This window comes from Colius striatus, chromosome 2 (assembly GCF_028858725.1).
Source record: "Colius striatus isolate bColStr4 chromosome 2, bColStr4.1.hap1, whole genome shotgun sequence".
NCBI lineage: Eukaryota > Metazoa > Chordata > Aves > Coliiformes > Coliidae > Colius > Colius striatus.
The window spans coordinates 64,486,089-64,507,611 of record NC_084760.1 but is presented as its reverse complement, the minus strand read 5'-3'; the positions used below and the strand labels follow the sequence as shown (position 1 = coordinate 64,507,611).

Sequence of the window (21,523 nt, the reverse complement as noted above, 5' to 3'; positions counted from 1 at the left end):
CTTCTTAAATACCAAGTCAGGATTCACATGACACGGGGATTACAGATAAAAAGCAGAATACAAAACCCTCTTCTATTTCAAGCATTACTGGGTGAGATTAGAGTCATCTGCAGACAAAAACCACAGGTTATAACATATAATCGCTGCCAAGTGTACACAGCAACTCTTCTTTTGTTCTTTAAGCTTTTCTCCTTTCTGAATACTGAAAAGAAATGTTGCAGCACCATTCACATTAAATCTTTTTAAAAGCATGGAGCAGAACTTTTGCTTCCTCTGACATAACACTGTTTGGCCAAGACAGCAACTTCAAAATTGTTTCTATTGAGACATTGGGGAGGGATTTTCCAAAGTGCTCAACAGTGATGTGTACTGGCCCTTTTTCAAGAGCATAGTAAAACTGCACTGACTTTGATGGGGCCAAATAAAATCAGTTATGCAATCCAGTTAAAATGGAAGAACCACTAGATTATATGTATCTAAACATTTCCTGAAGAGTGTCCTCATATCTTATTCCAAAAGCTGTGCAAAACTAAGGTTAACTAAGGTTAAAGCAGATCTACCTCATTTCACTATTCCTAAAAAAAGCAAATGGCATGCTTCCTACATTTTCTTTTTCTGTCATGTAATTAGCAATAACTATTTTTCTTCACTTTCTTGAAAAAAACCTTTTTAGTTCAGAAAAATAATTATTTTTTAAAATAGGAAACTATGGTGAAATTTAAAAATCAACATTATAATTCTCTCCTTCAAATTCATAATATTTATTACATCAGAAAAATGATTAAGATGATAAAGCAAGATAAATGTTTTGAAAACAATAGCTTTAAAAATTAGACTCTTCTAAGCTACGTTTCTGAGATCTGATACATTCCATTGCTATGATGTGCTATTCAGAAAAGATTTATGCAGCCAAGTACAAGGAGTTTTTTTTCCTAAGATCTCAATTTCAGCTACTTAATTAAATTGCCAGTCACTCAATTCTGATGTACTATAAACAACATAGAACAACTTCAGATACTTCTGTTGAGGGTAGCAGTCAAATGAGTCAGTAACTACAGGAGTTGCTTAAAAGAAAATACTTATATTGCATACATCAACACTGCTGAGTAACAGGGGAAGAAAACCACTCAGAACTTAAGACAATTGTCTAAGCCAAACATATATGATTTGCAGGTAACTTCTAAGTTACTAGTCTTTGGCAAGGAACTTAGAAACCACCCATTTGGTATTACCCACAAGTAAAAACTATGCGCAGATTTTATCAGAGGAAGGGAGTGTATATATAGAGATGTTTGCCTTTTTAATCCTCAGTACCATCCCCTGATGGCCATGTACCACCAGAAAGAGATATTTATTATTATGCTGATAGTACTTCTACCATTTTTACTTTCAATGAGATCCTTCTGAAAATGTGGAAAGGCTAAATGCAATTAATTTGTAACACTGTGAAACAATCACGTTCAGAAGAGCAATTCCCTCTCCACAGGGAAAGAGAGCTCTGACTAGTGGTATTGCTGCTGCACAATATCTTTGCCAGTTTCAGTGACATGATTTTAGCAGAAGCATGCCCAATTCAAAATAAGATCAAAATACTGGATATCACCAAAACAAGATACTGTCAAAATCTGACAGGTCAAAGAAAAACGTCTACACTTTATAAACTAGTTATGTAATAAATTGTAACAAGAGTGGCTGGTGTACACAGCACATGTGATGTACCAGGCTTACGCGTAGAAGGGAGAGGGATCATTGTTTCTGTAGTTACACTTCCTTTAAACATTTTTATCAGTGAAATAATATTTTGTTTTTTCAGTACTCAACAATTTCTAACTCATTGTATGAACGATGCCTTTGTTCAACACCGGCATTTCACCCTTTTACTTTTGCATGTATATTACAGATATGACTTCTTGAGATATAACAATTCTCTACACTGAAGTTAAAATCCAATATGAGTTGAAAGCAATTTGGGCAATTTGTTATTCAAAGTACTGCACAGGTGGACACTCATAGCCAGCACGAGATCTCTTAGTAATTGAAGATTTCAGTACAAAAGACGTATCTATTTAATGATGCAGCAGGCAAGGTGCATTTCCTGTATACTTCCAGTTTCTGTAAAGTGCAGTATGATATATATATATAGAGAATTGGAAAATATTTAGATACAGAATTAGAAGGGAAAAAAGTAAAGGATAAAAATTAAACTCACTCATAAGCCTTTCTTGTAAGTTCAAGACAATGATTAAAAAAACCTCTCATACTTCCCCTCACTCGTCCAACAAGACCCAAACAAGAACCACTGAGGACAGAGGACTTGTACAAATGCCTCTCTGATAACTTCAACCATGAGTTCTTTTTCTCCACCTTAAAAGCAAGTTCTGATAAAAAAAAAAAATGACTTCAGCTTCATAGTATGGATTTATCACTGCAGAGCTATTAATGAGAAGAACTGTGAGAAGCCAGAGCATGTATCTGAACAAAACAAACCTTGTTCATCATAGGGAGTTGCAGTTTTCTATCTGACATCCATTAACTAGTATGAGGGAAAGAGTTGGAATTAAAAAAAAATCTAATCATGTTGTATCCTTTCAAAAGTTAGGTTAGCTGTGTGCCAATCTTTTAACGATCTACCCTGTGTTCTCTTGCAGATATTTATCCCTGGAAAAAGCAGGTTTTTTTACAAGGTAGTGGAAGACAGCTGGACTACTTCGGGAATATCCTGAAAAAAAAAATAGTATTCTATAGAATACTAAATATTTTGCATCTTAAATCAATATAGCTGTGGTTTTGGAGTATTAAATAATCTCGATTACCACTGTGGTGGCCTCTCTTGTCAACAGTAAGTACTTGCTACACTGGAATTTGTACCAGTAAATAACGAAAAAAGTGTTCAGAAATTACAGAAGCAAAAATTCACAGAATGGGAATTGGTGAGCATGTTTGAGGGCTAAAATCTTAAGGACAATTAGCAAAATTGTTTCCAACTAACAAATTGAAAACAGTCAAATTACTGTTCAAGCTGCCATTGTCCCAGACAATTGGGTAAAAATGACAACATGAAAGATGAGAAAAAAGGAATACAAATTCCTAGTGGTACCAAAAAAATGATTACTGGAGTGGAGTTCAGACTGGGAAATGGCTTGATTCTTGACGAGAAGGCCAACAAAATAAATCAGTGTGAATGATACCTGGAGGCCAGACTACATAAGCAGAATTCTTCACTATGACTTATGCACTTAATTTTCCTGTACTGCTGCAAGAGTTAGAGCTTAGTTTGCCATTTACAGGAACTAAGCAGAGCAGAGAGCACTGAATCCAGACAAAACAAGAGGTGCTCTGGAAGCCTTGACTTACCTTGGTATAAGTGCCCATATTATCATATTCAGGGCAGTAAAAGTAGTTTTGGTTCTATGTATCACAGTGGCGGATGTACTTCTCTGATATAACTTACCATTATTCCACTAAGATTTTAGTTAACTCTGTAGAAAATGTGTACAGTCTATAGCTGAAACACTTCATTTTCCTCTCATGGAAGACAAGTTTTTCACTTTATGGAAGGAAGAAATTCTGAAACAGTACAGGTAAAGTACTTAATCAGAGGTATTTCTATGCACAATCTTAACTAGGAATGTAATTTTCTGGGTGGGTCTTCTTATTTCTTATTACCTTACTAAATTGTAACTAAAATGTCTTCATTTTTTTCTTGTAAAATAAAGGTCATATATGCTTTTATTTTAGTATTGTCCATACATAACACATAGAGTAAGTAGATCTATTTCAGATAATTCTGTGCTATAGTTTGCAATTTTTAACATTTTTACATTTCAGTTTCACATTTTAACATTTATCAGACAGTGATAACTCAGGCCTTGATCTAGTGATCATTACATATCATACATTATGCAAATCACTTAAGCAATCCCATTAAATAAGTACATCCAATATTCTAGCAAAACCATCCAGGACATAACAATAGACATCCAAAATCTGCAAGATCGGCCCTTTTTACAAACTCACAAATGCTGACTTTACAGTGGTAATCATTCATTTCTAAAAAGTCCACCTGTATATGAAATAAACTTCTTTAATTACATTGTATTAATTGTAATACATACTAAAATGCAGGTCACATGATTGTTGGACTTACACATAAGGAACTTTTATCTGGAAAACTCTGCTATTGCTAGTTACAACCGTCATTTCAAGATGCAACATTTCTCCCATTACTAATCCACAAGAGAAAACAGTGACATTCGCAAAGACTTCAGTCTTTTAGTGAGACAGAAACCTTGTTCTAAAATGGTCATTCAGTTTCTTGAAAGTAACTAATACCATAAAGAATTCATTTCTTTGCATAATAACCTCTGTCAGATGCAGTCTTCTGTAAAGTGCAGTCCAGTTGGGCACAAGCCATTCTAGGGATACTGTGATATACCACCAAGCTAGATCATTTTCTTTTATGTTGTCATAGGCAACATCGACGAATTGACAAATTGTCACTTGGTGATATTTTTAACTTTTGACAGTGACTAGAAAAATGAAGTAAAAATAAATTATAAACTGATATAAACTAACATTCAGAGTTCATAAAGGTAAGACCTTTGGTGGAAGGTACATGTTTTCTTTAAAGCTATATTCTTTTTAGTCTGTCTTCTAATAAAAGAGTGCAGGGACTCTCTAAGATGTCAGCTTTAAACTTCTGTGATGTTTCATGACATTCCATTTGGGTTTGGCTACAGGTGCATATCAGAGGAAGGGGAAAAATAAAATCACTGTAATTTTAAAGCAGTAGTTTTATGGTTAATGCAATGAGGTCCAAACATTTTAGGGAAATGAGTTATCAGCACAATCAAAACAATTACAGCTAAAAATGTAAATAGAGTTAATGGGAGGCAGTTTTTTGTGAAATTCATTCCAGTAGTGATTTACACTAATAAACTGTCAATTAAGGGAAATACAAGAAAGCCAACTAGTAATTTTTTCTCTGCAAGATTTATATGAACATATGCCTCAAGACAGTAGAAATTTAGATATTAAATAGAACACAAAGGATTGCTTAAGTAATCTTTTATATTAATATATAACAGAAGACTGATAGAGAAAGGGGAAGGAAAAAAATACTCTGGAGCTTTTCATTAAATATCCAGACTCCTTCTGACTAATCTGTCAATTACACAAGATGTATGTATGCCTGTGTAAAGAAAGAGACTGCCAGACTGAATTATTTTTTCGAACTTATTAAGCTTTTTGTTTTTCCATAGCTTTAAGAAATGTGAATTTCCATGCCTGAGTCAGGGACAGCACACTCAGTCACATTTACCCTGCTCAGCAATGTATGCACACTTGTTCCCACCTCAGGAGAAGTTTCACAAAGTGCCAGTAATAATGTTTTAAAATCATCCCCTGCCTCCCCAGGGTACATGAAAACTATGCTGACTGGTTGGGTTAACATTTCGGCACTTTCATTCTTGTTGGGCACATGGTAAGAGAGAGAAAAACAAGGGAATGTGCTGACAATTTCATCATTTAGTCAGTGATAGGATCTTTGGCGTTTGTCTGGGGTAGGCAGTTTCAAATCTGTGGTGAAAAAACACACTTCCTCATTTGGGCTGCTCCAGATAAAACCCAATCCATTTTCAGATGACTAACTCTTGCTGCTAGCACTGATGACATGAGCAATATTTCCCACTATAGTCCCTTACCACCTCTTATTAGGCTCCAGAGCCCGCAAGGTCACTCTCAAACTCTCTCACAAACAAGGGAAGACTTTAATCCCTCCTTTATCTACACAGGCTCAATTAAGGAGCAAGATGTTCAGAGACCCTACATCTGAGGCTGTTATGAGCCATGTGGGTGAAGGCACTGCTTTCAGTTTTACTCTTTTTTTTTCTCAACTCTTTCTTGATAAATTAAAAACATCACAAATTTTTGCTTTGAATTAATGCTAAAAAAAAGAAATTATCGTTTCAGGGACTGTAACAAAATTGAAATTTACTCTTTGATGAGCTCCTGGGGATTGATTAAAGCATTTTGAGGATATGGAAGCATGACTACAGGCATCAATGCACTTTACCGACAGACGAACAAAAGGATGAATGCTCACTCTGGCATGAGCTGCAGTCACAGTAATTCATTGGTAACAGCAGAATGAGGCATAGTGCAAAGACAGTGTAATAAGATTGCTTTATTAAAATAAATATTTTCCACATCCTGAAAAAATATGATTGTGTGGTAATCAAAACTTAAAATGGCTATTGACTGTTATATAATTATGTATCTACTGATGACAGAAGAAGGTAACAACTTCTATTAGGATGTTGCAATCTCCTCAAAATCTGCAAGTGTACAAAACTCTGGAAGTCAAGTACTGACAAGATACTTGAAAACTAGATTGGAAAGTAATTACGCAAACCGGAATATGCTTTTAAGGTCACCAAAAAACCTATAGTTCTGCTCCAAAGTTATAATTGAGACCACAGCCTGAGGACAGGAAGGCTATTCAGAGAAACCTGGACAGGCTGGATTGATGGGCTGAGGCCAAATGTATGAGATTCAACAAGGCCAAGTGCCAAGTCCCACACTGGAGTCACCACAACCCCAGGCAACGCCACAGGCTTGGGGAAGAGTGGCTGGAAAGCTGTCCAGTGGAAAAGGACCTGGGGGAGTTGGTCAAAAGCTGGTTGAATATGAGCCAGCAGTATGCTCAGGTGGCCAAGAAGGCCAATGGCATCCTGGCTTGGATTAGAAATAGGGTGACCAGCAGGACCAGGGAAGTGACTGTCCTTCTTTACTTGGCACTGGTGAGGCCACACCTCAAGTCCCGTGTTCAGTTTTGGGCTCCTCATTACAAGAAGGACATTGAGGTGCTGGAGTTTGTCAAGAGACAGACAGTGAAGCTGGTGAAGGGTCTGGAGAACAAGTCTGATGAGAAGCAGCTGAGGGAACTGAGGTGGTTTAGCCTGGAGAAGCGGAGGCTGAGAGAACACATGATCACCTTCTGCAACTACCCAAAAGGAAGCTGTAGTGAGGTTGGGGGTCAGTCTCTTCTCCCAAGTAACAAGTGATAAGACAAGATGAAATGGCCTCAAGTTGCGCCAAGGGAGGTTTAGGTTGGACATTAGGAAAAAAATCTTCACTGAAGGAGTAGTTAAATACTGGCACAGCCTGCCCAGGGAGGTGGTGGAGTCCCCATCCCTGTTGATATTTAAAAGATATGTAGATGAGGTACTGAAGGACATGGTTTAGTGATGGGCTTGCCAATGTTAGGTTAGTGGTTGGATTTGATGATCTTAAAGGTCTTTTCCAAACAAAACAATTCTACAGTTTTATGAAAACCAAGTGATACAAAATTGAAACATAGGACATTTTGCTATGAGAAGACAAAGGCCAAAAGCAAGGGGAGACTAAACTGAACACTTTGTGAGGTTACACAGCAGTGAAAGAAGTGATTTTTACTTTCCACACTGAAATGCTGCTTCTTTATGACAGATAAAAATGAGGCCATTACAACAAGACGAACACCAACACAATTTTATAGGCACAGCAAAGGCACTATCATATTCCAAGAAGAGCAATTTCCAATGGACCGCCTTATTTCCAAGATTTTTGACCAAAATAGATTTTACAAGGCAAAGATTAAGGAAGTACTATAAAAATTAGGGAAGTTTGGAAATCATCTAATGTATTTCTCATACTCAAGGAAAGAGGACTATAGATTTAAACTATTCCTGGTAGATATACTATGCATTCTTAAGGACTGAGATTTCCCAGTCTTCCTTGACAATCTGTTCTACTGCTGCTTATACATGTTGATGAGATGTCCTCCCCTCATTTATCTTGTTGTAACTTAAGTCCATTCTTTTTGCCCTTTCAACTGCCCAGAAAGATCAGCCTACTCCTTTCCACTGCAACTGTCCCTTTAAATATTTGCAGTTCTTCTGTGTTCCCTCTTCTGCCTACTCTAGACAAAAAAGAAAATAACCAAAAAAAATCTTAGTTCCTTCTGTCTACCCTCATGAGTTATGTTTTCCAGAACTCTATTCACTCTTTTTGTTCTCTTTTGGACTCCCTGAAAGCCACAGAATAAACGTGCAAACAAAAAGTTATGAATGTCTTAATCTCAGAGAAAGCAGATTTTGACTACTTCTGTTTAAGACACTACTATTCAAACATCTGAGCTTCTACACAGTCCTTTCACTTGGAAGACAGTCAAGGTTTTGGCAAGAGACACGAGACATACACTCATTGCTATAGGCAGGGATACTGCGGCACAGCTGATTCACTCATTCAAAGCCATCAGGGACATCTACCTCAGACAGAAATGGAAACCTGTCAAGTTGCTTACTGAGGCTGCTCTGTAAGATCACACGATGTCTCAACACAGGACCTGAAGCCAGTATGCCAAAACAGTTACAGCTGCTGAGATTTTAACTAATGTACATGTTATATTTTTATAATTATTTTTTAAATTTTGATCATCTCTTTCTGACTTTTGGTTTTAAGTGTCACAGTCTATCCATCGATTCCTCTCAGGTATCAGACCTCTGTTTTGGGATTACACTTCACTGCTTTACCTGCTTGTCAGTACCTTATTGATCAATTTGTGGCTAAACATTCTTTCCACAGATCACCCCACTCCTGTTATAACTTTTCTGCTGTGTAATCCTCCTAAACTTTGTTTCAGAAAGCAGGCCAAGTCTTGTCGTTTTCCAAGTTAAACTATAAAATGATTACTGTTGCATTTATTCCATGTCACAGCATGATTGATATTTTTATCCTTATGAATAGCCCTTCAAATAATCCATAAAGCTTGCACCCGATTATCTTAATCCTTCACTTCTATGTAACCACCTTTAGACAAAGCTTAGTAAACCCCAATAGCTTTCTAAGATTACAGCTCACTAGTGAATCTGGATGAATGTCAGATTTTATGATATTTCTACTGTAACTTCAGTAAAGCTTAAACTGCCAGACGGATTACAGATACCATATGAATCCACAACCAAAGTGACCAATAACTTTTAAGAATACGAAATAAAAATATGCAGGAGCAGCAGTGTTTCCCACTTTGTCTGCCTTGCTCTATCAAAAAGAACAGATGAAAAGACTCTATTATGCAGCATAACCTATGCTTTTACATAAAAAGAAACATGAACCCCCTGAGGGTCTACAGGCAGGTACTGCCAAATGACAGGTTGCTGTAAAGGTAAATGTCTCATTTTCATTTCAGTCGAGTATTAACAGGACACTATCTATAATCTCTTTCAGGGCTGAACAGCAAACATTTGCCTATTGTACCTGGGTGTTTCCAGTGCACCTTATTTATCTACTCATCATTCAAGCAGATAAGGAAATGTCTTTTCCATTTATTGAAAGTTTTGAAGTCAAAGCTGAAGCAAGAAAGAAAAAACCACCAGGGATATGCACTTGAGATGTAAGATGTTCAGGTCTCTGCTCTGATTTCCATTAGAGATCTGGTTCTGAGTCTCCTACATGCCAAACCAGTGCCTGAGAAAGGAGCAGGGACAGTAACTATAATAGAGGAGACAGAATTAACTAGAATACTTCATCTGCTTTTACCAGTCCAACGGCACCATCAACTTTATTGCTGAAATAGTTAGCCAGGTGATTATATAATATGATTTTGTAGCAGTTCAGAGTCTGGCATAAGGCTTTTGACACATCTACTTGTTCACCACCAGCAGATGCAGCAATGGTATTAGCTGAATGCACAGGTGAGCTTGTAGTTGGCTTTCTGTGTCTTCACAGCATACTGGCTAGCACCTTTCAGCTCATGGGACTTATTCTTGCCATGTCTCCTGCACTTTCAATAACTGAACTGTTATAGAGGAATCAGCAGAGACTAATGGTCTTTGGGTCTTCATGTATTATTAGTCACCAGACAACAGCCCACAGTATCTGTAAATTAGAGAAGTGTTTGGTGATTTACTTTATGCTGAGGGTGGCAGCTGCATGGCCCAGGATCACATACGACTCAGGAACACAGGGATATCAGTCAACAGAGCTATGGGTGAGATTTGAGTCCTAAGTACATTTCTGGCTACGCAACTTAATGGAAATGGAAAACACCTATTAAAATGACATAAAGATGGAAACTGCTACTGCATTGTTTTTTCTGTAAATAAAAAGTGCAGGTTTAAAAAGAAAAAACAAACCAACCCTGCACTATTTATTTAGAGAAAAAACAATATCAAAGAAACTAGAAACTCTTTCTATATATAAACCATCCTTTTTCCAATGGCAAGTCTGTAACAGTAAAACTACCCATCTGATATGGAATTAGTTAAGCACTACAAGCTGCTCCAAAATTTTCATATGCTCCAGAATAAACTCCAGAGGTTTTTTTCCAGTAAAGCAGCTGGAGCGCTTAAAATAATTTGCACTCTAGTGGTTAGGAAAAGACATTTAGTAAATGAAATCCTTCATTCATATGTTTAAATAAAAGTCAGAATGTGTTACATTAGTGGGTACTCAAGTGTCACGACAGACCAAGACAATGTCAAACAGATTGCACTATACAATATACAATTATCTCACCTATAGCTTGCTGAGGAATGTTTCTATTATTTGAACCATAAAAGTGTTTTAAAATAATAAGCACATCACAGTTATTTTACAGCTTTGAACTAGAGCAAAGGGCTACTGAAAATGTAATCTAAAGGCACAAACATGACTGTGGAAAATGGAAGAACTACATTATTACTCACAGTATTCCAACAACCAGAAGAAATTGCAAAGAGAAGCAGGTATTAACAAGGTAAAAGCAAAAGAAGGGCAAGATGAAAGAATTCAAAGAACAAAGTCATAGAAAACCAAAAATAAATGAACAAGAACAGCAAAATGGTAAAAAGCAATAAAACCAAAATTCAGCAATAGCAGAAAATATGACCCAGCCTATCAAATCACAGGAACTAATTGTAACACATCACTTCTACCAAAATGTTACATTGTATATAGTTAAGTCATACATAAGGATAATCCTTAGCTATCAAAACATTGATTTCCAGATCATTTATTTAAGTGAGAAGATAATTCCTGACTTACCGGCCTGCTGCACACATATAATATATGTGGTAAACAAGCAGAGACAGTGCTGCAACTTCCACTTCCAGTGGTAGGACCACATTTCACTTACATGAGACATCCTGTACCAAAAAAAAAAGAGCAAGAATTCAGGGAGCTTTACAACAAGCCAAGAATATAAGAAAATACTGTTGTTAGTCAAACTAGTTCCTAGCAGTAAATGGAGTAGCACTTGAAAATTATGGATGGTCTTAGTGTTGCTTAAACAGAGACAAAACCCTCTGTGCTTGCTAAATGGTGTCAGAAATTATGTCATCTGGTCCTTAGCAGATAACAAAGTGGAAGACTGGTAAACACTAGTCTTCTATGCAGATAGGTGTGGGTGGTCTTTCAGTAAAAGAAACAAGCAACCTATATGGTCACATTTTGAAATACTTAAGGTGTAGGGGTTTTTGTGAGACTACAAAGTTTTACTTTACCTATTTACTTAATTTATGTATACATATATTTTATATATATGGTGAGAATTTGCCTCTGCCCTTAAGCAGCCTTTCTGTGTTTTTCAGTGGTAACATTTTGATAGCTACATTTTCAGCTGACAACTTTAATGAAAATCCTGAATTTTTCCTTGCCAAAATCTAGGGGCTCATCTGCACTGCCAGTAAAGTCAATGATATCTTTATTGTTTAGTGAAACAATTGCAAATACATAAAAATCTTTATCAGTTTATCTTTAACAGCTCAAAAATAAAGTTTAATTTGCCTTGAAGTGTACAGGACACTTAATGGCTAAACCAAAATGTTTTCTCCAGAGATGGTGGAAGACGAAGCAAGACAGACTCTTAAGAAATTTGGTCAGGCTCTTAAGCCTTCAGAACGAAAGGTGCTCCATTACATTCCTGTCTCATTTTATTAAACAAGTTAGCAACAAGCAAAAGCAAGCAGCAAGTAATGAAATACAACACATATTATTTTGCCCGACTTCTTCCCCTCCTATTTGATGATGATAACTGGCTTTTGTTCAGCAAAATACCATCTACTTAAGACTGGGAAAAAAAATCTCTAACAGAACCCCCAAAATATTTCACAAGTCTATTCCCAGCAACCATATATGAAGAAGAATCACAAATAAGCAGTCATGAAGAAACACTGCTGCACACAAAAGTCTTTCAGGTTAGTTGCATATTAAAGACAGAAATAAAGAAAGGCATTTGTAATTGCCACTGGTATGCTTTATCAGGATGGAAATATGAAAGAGGTAAGGCAAAGACAGTACAAAGTTCATACTCAGTGGCAAGAAAAAAATAATTTTGTTAAACTTGGGAAAATAGTATTCTCTCTGCTCCACAAACATTGCCCTGAACCTGCCAGTGAAACCTGGGGGCAAATGTAAATATTCTCCCACTATCAGCTTCTGTTGCACTTTCCAAAAGGTCAGTTCTGTAATGTAGATGAGTCAAACTTAATGCAGCAAGATAAATCATTGTAAAGGAACAACTAATGCTTCAGTTTTAAGTGTAGTAGTTCATCCTGTGGGCTAGAGACGCCAATGGTCCCAGGTAAATGGCACTTCAACACACTGCTGCAATCAGTTAGGTTTCCTGTCCGTACAGTGTATCTAAATACAAAAGAAGTTCAGTTCTTTATCAGCAGTTGTATCAAATTAGCAATTTGAAGATGATTTATTTTACTGAAATATTGTGAAGTCAAACTTAACAAGTGTTGAAGGCAGGCACAGAAAACACTGGACTCTGAAACACAAGAATCTCTTTGATGAAGGCAGACACACAAAATAACTGGATTATCAAACAATAGAATTATTGTTCTTCAACTTAATGACCCAAAAATCACTATTAAAATCTCAAGACAACAAATGCTGAGGGTTGGAAACAGATACTGTACAATGCATGTAATTCATATATCCACAATACCCTTAATATAAATATAGAAAATCGACTTTGAACAGAAGTCCTTTTAAGTCATGGAAATGGTTATAAGCACATGCAAAGACATACAGCATGCATATCTACTCTCAGAGTTGTGAAATGGAAACTTTGAGGATAACAGCATGATGTACCAGAGATAAGGAAGAATATTGCTGTTTCTACAGAAGAATTTGCAGCTATTGATGAGATATATACCAGCCTGCTGCATAATCTACCGAACTGCATAACTGGCTGCATTACTGGTTTTTGTTTGATGGTTTGTTTTGAGCAAGCACAAAGTTATCAGGCTAGGAAACGGCCACAAACAATTATTAATTCAGAAAAAAAAAAATCTGTATTTGTTTTCATCATATTGATGAATTTTCGTGTGTTACAACAATCATTACTTTTGATGGCTCTCTGAACTCAGCTGAAGTTTTTGTTCACTGAATAATTGAAGAATCCAAGATACAACTTTTAAGATAGTCAAGGAAAAAGAACATGATGATTTTCTGCTGCCTATGTCTGGAATTAGTCTACCCAGGCCCATTGCCTTTAGTGCCTTTCTTAAAGAATCTGAGATTCTATATTTATCTGAGATTGCTATGTAATTTGGCCAATTTGTATTTGTTAATGTTCCCTTGAATTTTGGTAATGCTTACAGGCCAGTAATCTACGGTGTTAGTTTCCTATCTGTTTCCTCATCCTCACTCTTGTAAAAAGGCAAAGCCAAGAAAGATTTCAAGAACATGGATAATCAACATCAGAGCAAGCATAAATAAGTGCAAATAACAAGGCAGAAAAGAGCAACTATAAAGATTCTTCCCCAGAGAAAAAGGCTAGATAATTATACAACTGCTATTAAAAAAATATACAATTCTCCACCAAAATAAACAAACATGTAAGAACCAACAAACTTGTCTCCTCCACTTACATTCTCTACTGATGAAGAACTAAACAATTTTCTTTATACCACATCATCTCAGTTGACAAGAAACGTTTATCAAACTCAAATAAGAATGGAGTGTGAATAATTATGCTACCAAAATATTCAACTAATGCAGGAACCATGAGTCAGATATGTTTCTTTTGGAGAGGACTTTGGAACACCAGTGTTACAAAGCATAACCTCTAGCTGAATGCTATAAATGAGTGAGGAAATAGCTATTTTCACGTTCTTGAGATCTTGCATAGACAAAAAGCAGAAATTTAGAAACCTGACTGCTCACAGCCTTATACTGCAACATGTAACACCCCTGCTCAGACAAGAAGTTGTCACTGATGGAAGTCTAACACATTGCCAACAAAAAGGCTTCTCTCTTAAGAAAATCTATCCCCGATACCATTACGATGTGACATCCCAATTGGCAGTCAGTTATGAAAAGGAGACTGAGCAAGTGGCAAATACTTCCCAGGAATTTAAAAAAACCACCCTACTTGGTTGCAGACATTATTCACCTGTTGGCATCTACTATGTTTATATCTATTTCAAGGTTCATCTTCTTGGTTATTAATATTAATTAACATCTAGAGATGAATCCAAACAATATATGAATAATTCAACAGAAAAATCAACTAACAGCTTTGGGCTAGTTCATAGCTTACCAAAGGATTATACGGTCTCTTGCTACCACAGCACTGACTTGATGACCCAAGAGATCCCTTTGGTCTTGTGTTCCCATTTTAAATATTATTAAAACGATGTGCCTTGTCATTTAATATTCAACAACAGTACAGAGAATGGATATCAGCACAGCAATGTACTAAAACATACCAAGAATTTAAGTAAGCAAAGCTGCCTGTAACAAAGATCTCTGAACACATATGGTTTATTTCAGTGCTGAGCACTGTTTATAGTAGGTTTTCTTCTCTATTTTGTTTCAAATTAAATGAAAAAGCCCTATTCTGTCCCCAGCTGGTAACATGCGAACAGCTCTGAATAAATCATTATAGACTATCAAACATCAAAATAACATTTTGCCCAACATATTCGGGGGCTTTAGGACACTTACGTTATTTGCTATAGTCTCAGAACAGCAACCCCTCTTAAAACTTTAGCAAAAAAACCAAACAAACTAAAAGCAGAAAAATTAGAAAGTGACCTTCTATGGAATCTGACAGAAGTACTAATTTTCCTATCGACTTGCATTATTCCATTGTAGACCCTGTGATATTACCAGTTATGCACTCTAGCTACCAATTCAATACAGTCTAGTCCACAGCTAGTTTCATTTCCTATACCATAGGGAGACAATGAGCTTATTCACAATTCATTCCAGAAGAGCAAAATAGACATGTAATGTATCTAATTCATAAATGGATGGTAACTTGACAAAATTCAAGATGAAATTAGTGGCAACCTTGCTACATCTAGCTACTAAACCTTTTACTCTACATGCCAGCAGCCAGCTCACACAACATCATCACCTTTTAGGGAGGATATAACTCTGCAAGAGAATACACACAAAATGTGAATAATCCTGGAGCATTTAATCTGTATGCTTTATGGTCTCAAAACATGCAAGATGTTTTTGAATACACCATCTTCCTTGTTCAAAGCTTCTGCAAAGTTCCCTGGAGTAGGATGTGAGTTCCGCCTCAGGCAGACTGACGTGACTTTCTTTGGTCTTTGACATGTCTAAAGCTATTAAGGAAAAATGTTGCTGACACTTTAAAATTAAAAGAAAGATAACATCAATTTCACAATTTTTTCTCACATAAGTTGTAAACAAAGAAATTTTAAGCTTAATCACCCTCAAGTGGAACTACAAGTCAAAGCTGATTAAAAGTTAGAGTTTAGTTCCTTCAAGTTAACAGAAGAATCGATTTTAACTTTGAAACGCTTGCTTTATAGTACAAGAGTGTCTTGAAAGAGTAATTACACAACGTCAACTTAAAACTTAAATTTTGTTAAGTATTACTTGTGCCTAATTATTCTTACAGCCAACACTGTAACAACCTCACAGTCACTGAAAGAGATTAAAAGAATAAGACACTGCCTTTTAATTTCAACAGTGTCAGTTCTATCAGATCCACCTTAATCCCTTGGCTTTCCTCTCAAAACGAACTTTTGCCAGTGGCAGGCAACTGATCTACTGGCTGTCTGCAGCTCTGTGGCACTGCATCACTAGGTCCTTAGGAACTCCTCATTTCTGCCCTAACTTCACCGTGCACTGTTAGAAAACCTTTTCCCCTCGTACTGACTCCCTGCGGTCCAGCCACAGGTACTCTGTCTCACCTGGCTGTGACCGCACCGGCGAAACGCCTAATCCCAACCCTTAGTGTCCTGCCTTACCTTCGGTGAGAGCCTGTCAGTAACGGCAGAGTATATTGGGGAAGGCGCCCAGAGGCCATGGCAGTGACCCGCCCAGGGGCCAGGCAGCGGGCGGACGAGCGGGAGGGAGGAAGAGCTACCGTCCCGCCCGCCGCGCCCCCCCGGCCCTCGTTCCCCGACTGCGGCGGAGCACTGCGCTGCCGCCGCTCTGCCGGGCGCTGCGAGGAGGTGCGGTGGGGCTGGGAAGGTTTTACGGAGCCCGCCCGGTCCTCCCTGTCCTGTCCTTTCCCCTACTTACGCTGGCACCGCACCTGGGAACGTTGCCTGCGGTGGACGGGGGCTTCTTGACGTGAGCCACCGCGGCCCCGAGCCGAAAGACCAGGCAGGGCGGCTGCCGGGGCACCGGCGTTTGCAGCGAGAGCGGCTGAGAGTTTCGCTACTTGCCTCCAAGCACGGGGAAATACCGCCAGAGCAGTCCTAAGGGCGGGATTACAGTGCAGTGGGAAAGGCAGCGGCCGCCCGGGACCCTGCAAGGCAGCCGCCGGCGGACCCGGAGCCCGGACGGGGCACAGCCCTGCCCGCCCTGAACTCCCGACCTGAAACTCCCTTGTTTCCCCATTCCTTCAGCCCTACCTATCTGCACAGCTCAAACCTGACATTACTCATCACGTACTACGGGGGAGCGGTAGTGGGGAGGGGGAAGCCGTGGCTGGCTGGCCGGGGTTTCTTGCCCCAAGAAGGTGCCCGCGGGGGTTTGGCCGAGCGCAGCGGGCGGCAAGCCGCAGCCCTCGCCTCAGAGTCCGGAGAAAAGACTTACATTGTGACATTACGGGGCGGCTCTCCTCCGGGTCTCAGCAACCATCCTCCGCCGCTACCGCTCGCTCTGCCTCTGGCCCGCTCCCTCGCGAGCTCCTCGCAAAGGTCATCGCCGCTCGCCCACCTCTCTTCCACGCCCGCCCCCGCACACGCCGCCCGCGGCGGCCGGGCCCACGCCGATCCGCTCCTCCTCCGCCGCGACGCCCCCCCTCGCCGGGACCTGCCTCTCTCGACACAACTCGGGCAAACTCCGGCGCCGCGGGAAGCCGCCCCCGCGGAGAGCCCGGCCACCCGCGCCCGCCGCTCCCCGCGCGCTCAGGTGATGGCTCCGGCGCGGCCCCACCCGCCGGGCCGGGGGCAGGACGGGGCTCGCCGAGCTGCCGCAGCCACCGCCAGCGGGGGGCTCCGCTTCTTCGCGGAGAGGACGGGTCCCCGCCGGCTGCTACCCACCCGCGCCGCGCCATACGCCGCTCCTCATGGGCTCACGGCCGCGCAACGCCCTAGTCCCCTGCTTAAGGGCTAGCCCAGGATTTCGCAGTCCCCAAACAAGTTTATACCCCACGGGAAACGGTTGCCAGATGCCCAAAGCCACCCCCCAAAGGACACAGGCCACCTCTGCGGAGATTCTGTCCTGAGGGTCATTGCCCTCGGTGATCACACTCTCATGGGCCGATCGGAGTTTGCCCGAGTTGTGGCGAGAGGCAGGTCCCGGAGAGGGGGGACGTCGCGGCGGAGGAGGAGCGCATCGGCGCGAGCCTTTGCAGCATCCCAGTGGCAGCAGGACCCTGGGGGCAAACACACCCTCTGTTCCCCCACACCGCACACAGAAGGCTAAGCACCTACACAGGCCTGCCTGCATACCGCCGGGAGACAAACCATGATGCTGTGGCCCAGGTTTTCTGACACAGACTCTGAGACGCTTAACATGGGACATTTTTCCTTGATGCAATGCAATACACTGCCCTTGGGATAGAAGACAGGCAGGTGGAGGTGACACATCTCTGACCCATTTTCTGAAGCATATGAGGCTGTACGCTGCTCATAGAGTACTGGCCCACACCTCTACATCTGGATAGCATTTTTGGAGGATGGTATTTGGTAGTGATCCTGAGTTGCTTTGTTCATTTAAAATCTATAGAATGTGGTACCACACTACAGCTAGGTAGAAAAACATTGAGAAAGTAGAAACACAGAAAAACACAAGGTCGCACAAAAGAAATGTGAAATTTTCACAGTTCTTCCTTGGGTCTGAGATGGAAGGGTTAGGAAGCATGAGAGAAGACTTGGCCTGGAGAATCATTCAATTAAATTATCAGCATGCAACAGCAGTTAAAAGCAAACAAGATTCCTAATAGAAATAAATAAAGATCACTACATTTTTCACGAAATTTATACCGAACATTAATATTTGCTCATTCTGGTCATGTTTTGTCATCTGCCATTAAAACCAATAAGCTTGCTTTTATTGCCAGTTCCTGGCACTGAACACGGACACAGGAACTGCTGGGGCTGGATTACCCAAATCTACAGGGCCAACTGTAACTCAAAGGCAGTACCAATGTCTTTGTGCCCTGTTTGCCTCTTCTCCGCATCAAGAGCTCTGTAGTCTGAGTAGGTATCACACTGCTTTCCACTCTGCTTCTGGGTCTGGTGCCACATGGAGGATGCCCTCAGGGGACTGTGGGTGGCACAGGGAGGGGTGCATGCCAGTTTTCCTCCAGGACTTGTAGTCAACTGGCCTACTGCTTTCTGTAGCAATCATCTGCTCTATTTCTGGATAAAGTCTGTGCGTATCAACCCTAGATTGCATTTGTGACGAGTCAAATGTATCAATGCACAGACAACTTACTTTATTATGTACAGTCAGTTTGTGCTTGGGCAATAAACCTACAAGTTCTCACTGTCTGGGTTTGTCGTACACATGCAGAGTGTATTTACCACAAATGCAGCGAAGTTCGTGCATCTAGAATGCAATGGACTTGCTGTACATGCACACATCAGTTGGAAATTAAGCTCAGTATCTCCTGGGCATGTCAAGAGCATCTGGAAGAAGTCAATCTGCTGTTTGTGCAGAGATTAGTGATATGTGTGTAGTATGGATCTTCTGACTGTACTGGAAACATATCTTCCTTCCCTATTTGCAAGGCATTAGAAGTAACTGCAGTTCCAGAACCCCATCATCATCTGTCTGCAGCTCACTGTGCCACATCTGCCTTTAGTGAAAAAACTTGTTAGGGAAGGGGTGGTTGGAAAGGTGCTATATTCTGAGGAAGACATTTTTAGGAACAATTATTTGGCTTAACATCATTGCTGTGGCAAATTCTTCATAAAGGCAATGATCTCTTTAACAGCCATGGATATTTCTTACTATCTTCCATAATGTGGTTAATCCTCATGACACGTCAATCCATGTTAATGTGGGATGATACCAAAAGGTTCAAGCCACTGATATTTCACCAGTTACATGTAGTGAAAAAAAGGAATATTTGCTTTCAAAAAAAGTATGGACATGAGCAACGTTAACGTCCCTTCTGTAATTTTCAAACTGTTAATCTACTGCTACTATCGCAGCTGAGGAAGCCTGCTACTTGATACCTGTCGTGCTGCTGCTGCTTGGTAAGTGTGAAAGTTTGTGTGTGTGTACAACAGTGTTTGTGTACAGCGATTTTAAGCTCTCCATCTCAAAGTGAGAAGCTACAGGCTACCTTACAACACTTGTCTCAGGTTAGCATCACAGGCTGTGGTTTATACAATATGAAGAAGAGGAAAAAAGATCACCAGATTCTGAGAAATGATGCTGTGACTGGCCAGTGAGAGGTTTTTTAACCGGACATCTTGTGAGCGATAACAAGAGAAAGGCAAGTGGGTCTTTTCAATTCTTTTCTTATCGTGTCTGTAGTGGCAACGTTGCTTTACGCTCATTTTTATTTTATTACAAGCAATGGTGTCTCAATGTTGCTAGGTATAGGGGTACCGTATTCTAGGAACATTCCAGAGTGTTTCATGAATATTCTGAGATGATTAGTGAAATATTTTGTATTAATTTTATAGGCTTCAATTTTTACAGCTTTGTTCGTGTATTTTTTAAACTTAGGTTTATTTCCTTACATCTTATGCAATGTTGCATGGACCTCCAAAAATATATTTTATAAGAATGTTAAAGAGTGTTTCATGAAATAATAAAATGCCGTATTTTATGACTGGATGTTTCATTTTAACATTTAAGAAACATGATTTTTTCTCAGACCTTTTGTTTTGCAAATTTCTTCCCTTTTATGTCAATTACATTTAGGAAAACTGGTGTTTATTTTTCAAAGAAGTGCAAATATTGAAACTTTATTGCCTGTAACAGTGCAAAAGAGAAAACACAACACATAACAATAAAAAGGAAGCTTAAAACAAATAGTGTGGTGCTATAAACTTACAAAGAAAATTCCAGATCATATGCATTCTCAAAAAGACCAAGAGGGAAAAAAACCCAAAAAAAAGCTTTTCACTCTACAACCTCTCTTGGCTTTCTGCCAGGTCCTTCAAGACAACATGATAAATATCCCCAGCTGAATCTGAAAGTTCAAAGGTGAGCTCCCAGAAGCTGATTTTGAGGATCAAAGTGTGGGCGTTTAAGGTGAAGTAGCAGAGCTGATGTGAAGTGCTTCTCCGAATACTTGTAATTCAAGAATTGCTTCAGATTGTTGAGGTACAGCAGACAAGGGATTGGTTTCACTATGCTTTTACGTAAAGTAATGCTTACAATCCTGCAGCTCCTTCTGTTTGAGGGTCGTCTGTTTCTCTGAAAACTACTTGATCAGCTCCCAGACTTTCCAGCCCTGGCCAGCCTTGTTTGCTTCCAACTTGGTCATAGCAGAAGCCAGCTTTTGCAGTCCAGAGGACAATCTGTCTGAACTTCCTAGTTTTTCTACCAAGTCTGCCAAAGGGTCTCTAAACAGCTCATCTTTCCTTATTTTCCCTTGTTTGAGAGATTAGGAGCCCTACCTTTCTGTTTCGGGTGTAGATAAGGTAAGAACAGGATCAAGCAGGTGTTTTGCTTTGTTCAGTTCTTTTTTCTGGAGAGATGCATTCCCTTCAGACTTGGGATGCCATCCAGATAAGGCTGATTCCTGTTACTAAGAAACTGAAGAGGTGGCAAGTCAGTGGTCCTGTAGTCCCTAATGCTGAGCAGTGATGGCTAAACACTGGTTGAGTGAATGCTTAAGAGGCTGATGATCCAGTAAATATGGAGAAAAGGCACGTAGTTTCTATGCGTGACAAAGTACCAGGCATATAGGAGGCAAGGGAATTGAAAGGATCAAATTGACTAAAGTTAGTAATTGGTGATACTGCCTATAAATAATTGCACTGACATATGTGTTCTTGGATTTAATTTTTTTCTTCTGAAAACAAGCATAGAGTGAATGGTAACTAATATATTTTTAGAAAGCATGTACAGAAAACAAAAGCTAAAATAC

General features: G+C 39.7%; 1 protein-coding gene across 4 annotated transcripts in view; it reads right to left on the bottom strand.

Moving 5' to 3' along the window:
* Positions 1 to 17,258, bottom strand: part of ADGRG6 (adhesion G protein-coupled receptor G6) — a 113,677-nt gene extending 96,419 nt beyond the window's left edge. For 2 of the 4 annotated variants that reach the window (XM_061990820.1, XM_061990823.1), the window contains exons 1-2: positions 16,263 to 16,321; positions 11,065 to 11,165 (exon numbers count right to left, since the gene is read on the bottom strand). In XM_061990820.1, coding sequence (XP_061846804.1) covers positions 11,065 to 11,165; positions 16,263 to 16,321 — 160 coding nt within the window. The other 2 variants (XM_061990821.1, XM_061990822.1) reach the window with 2 other exon arrangements.
* Positions 17,259 to 21,523: the final 4,265 nt, after the last annotated feature.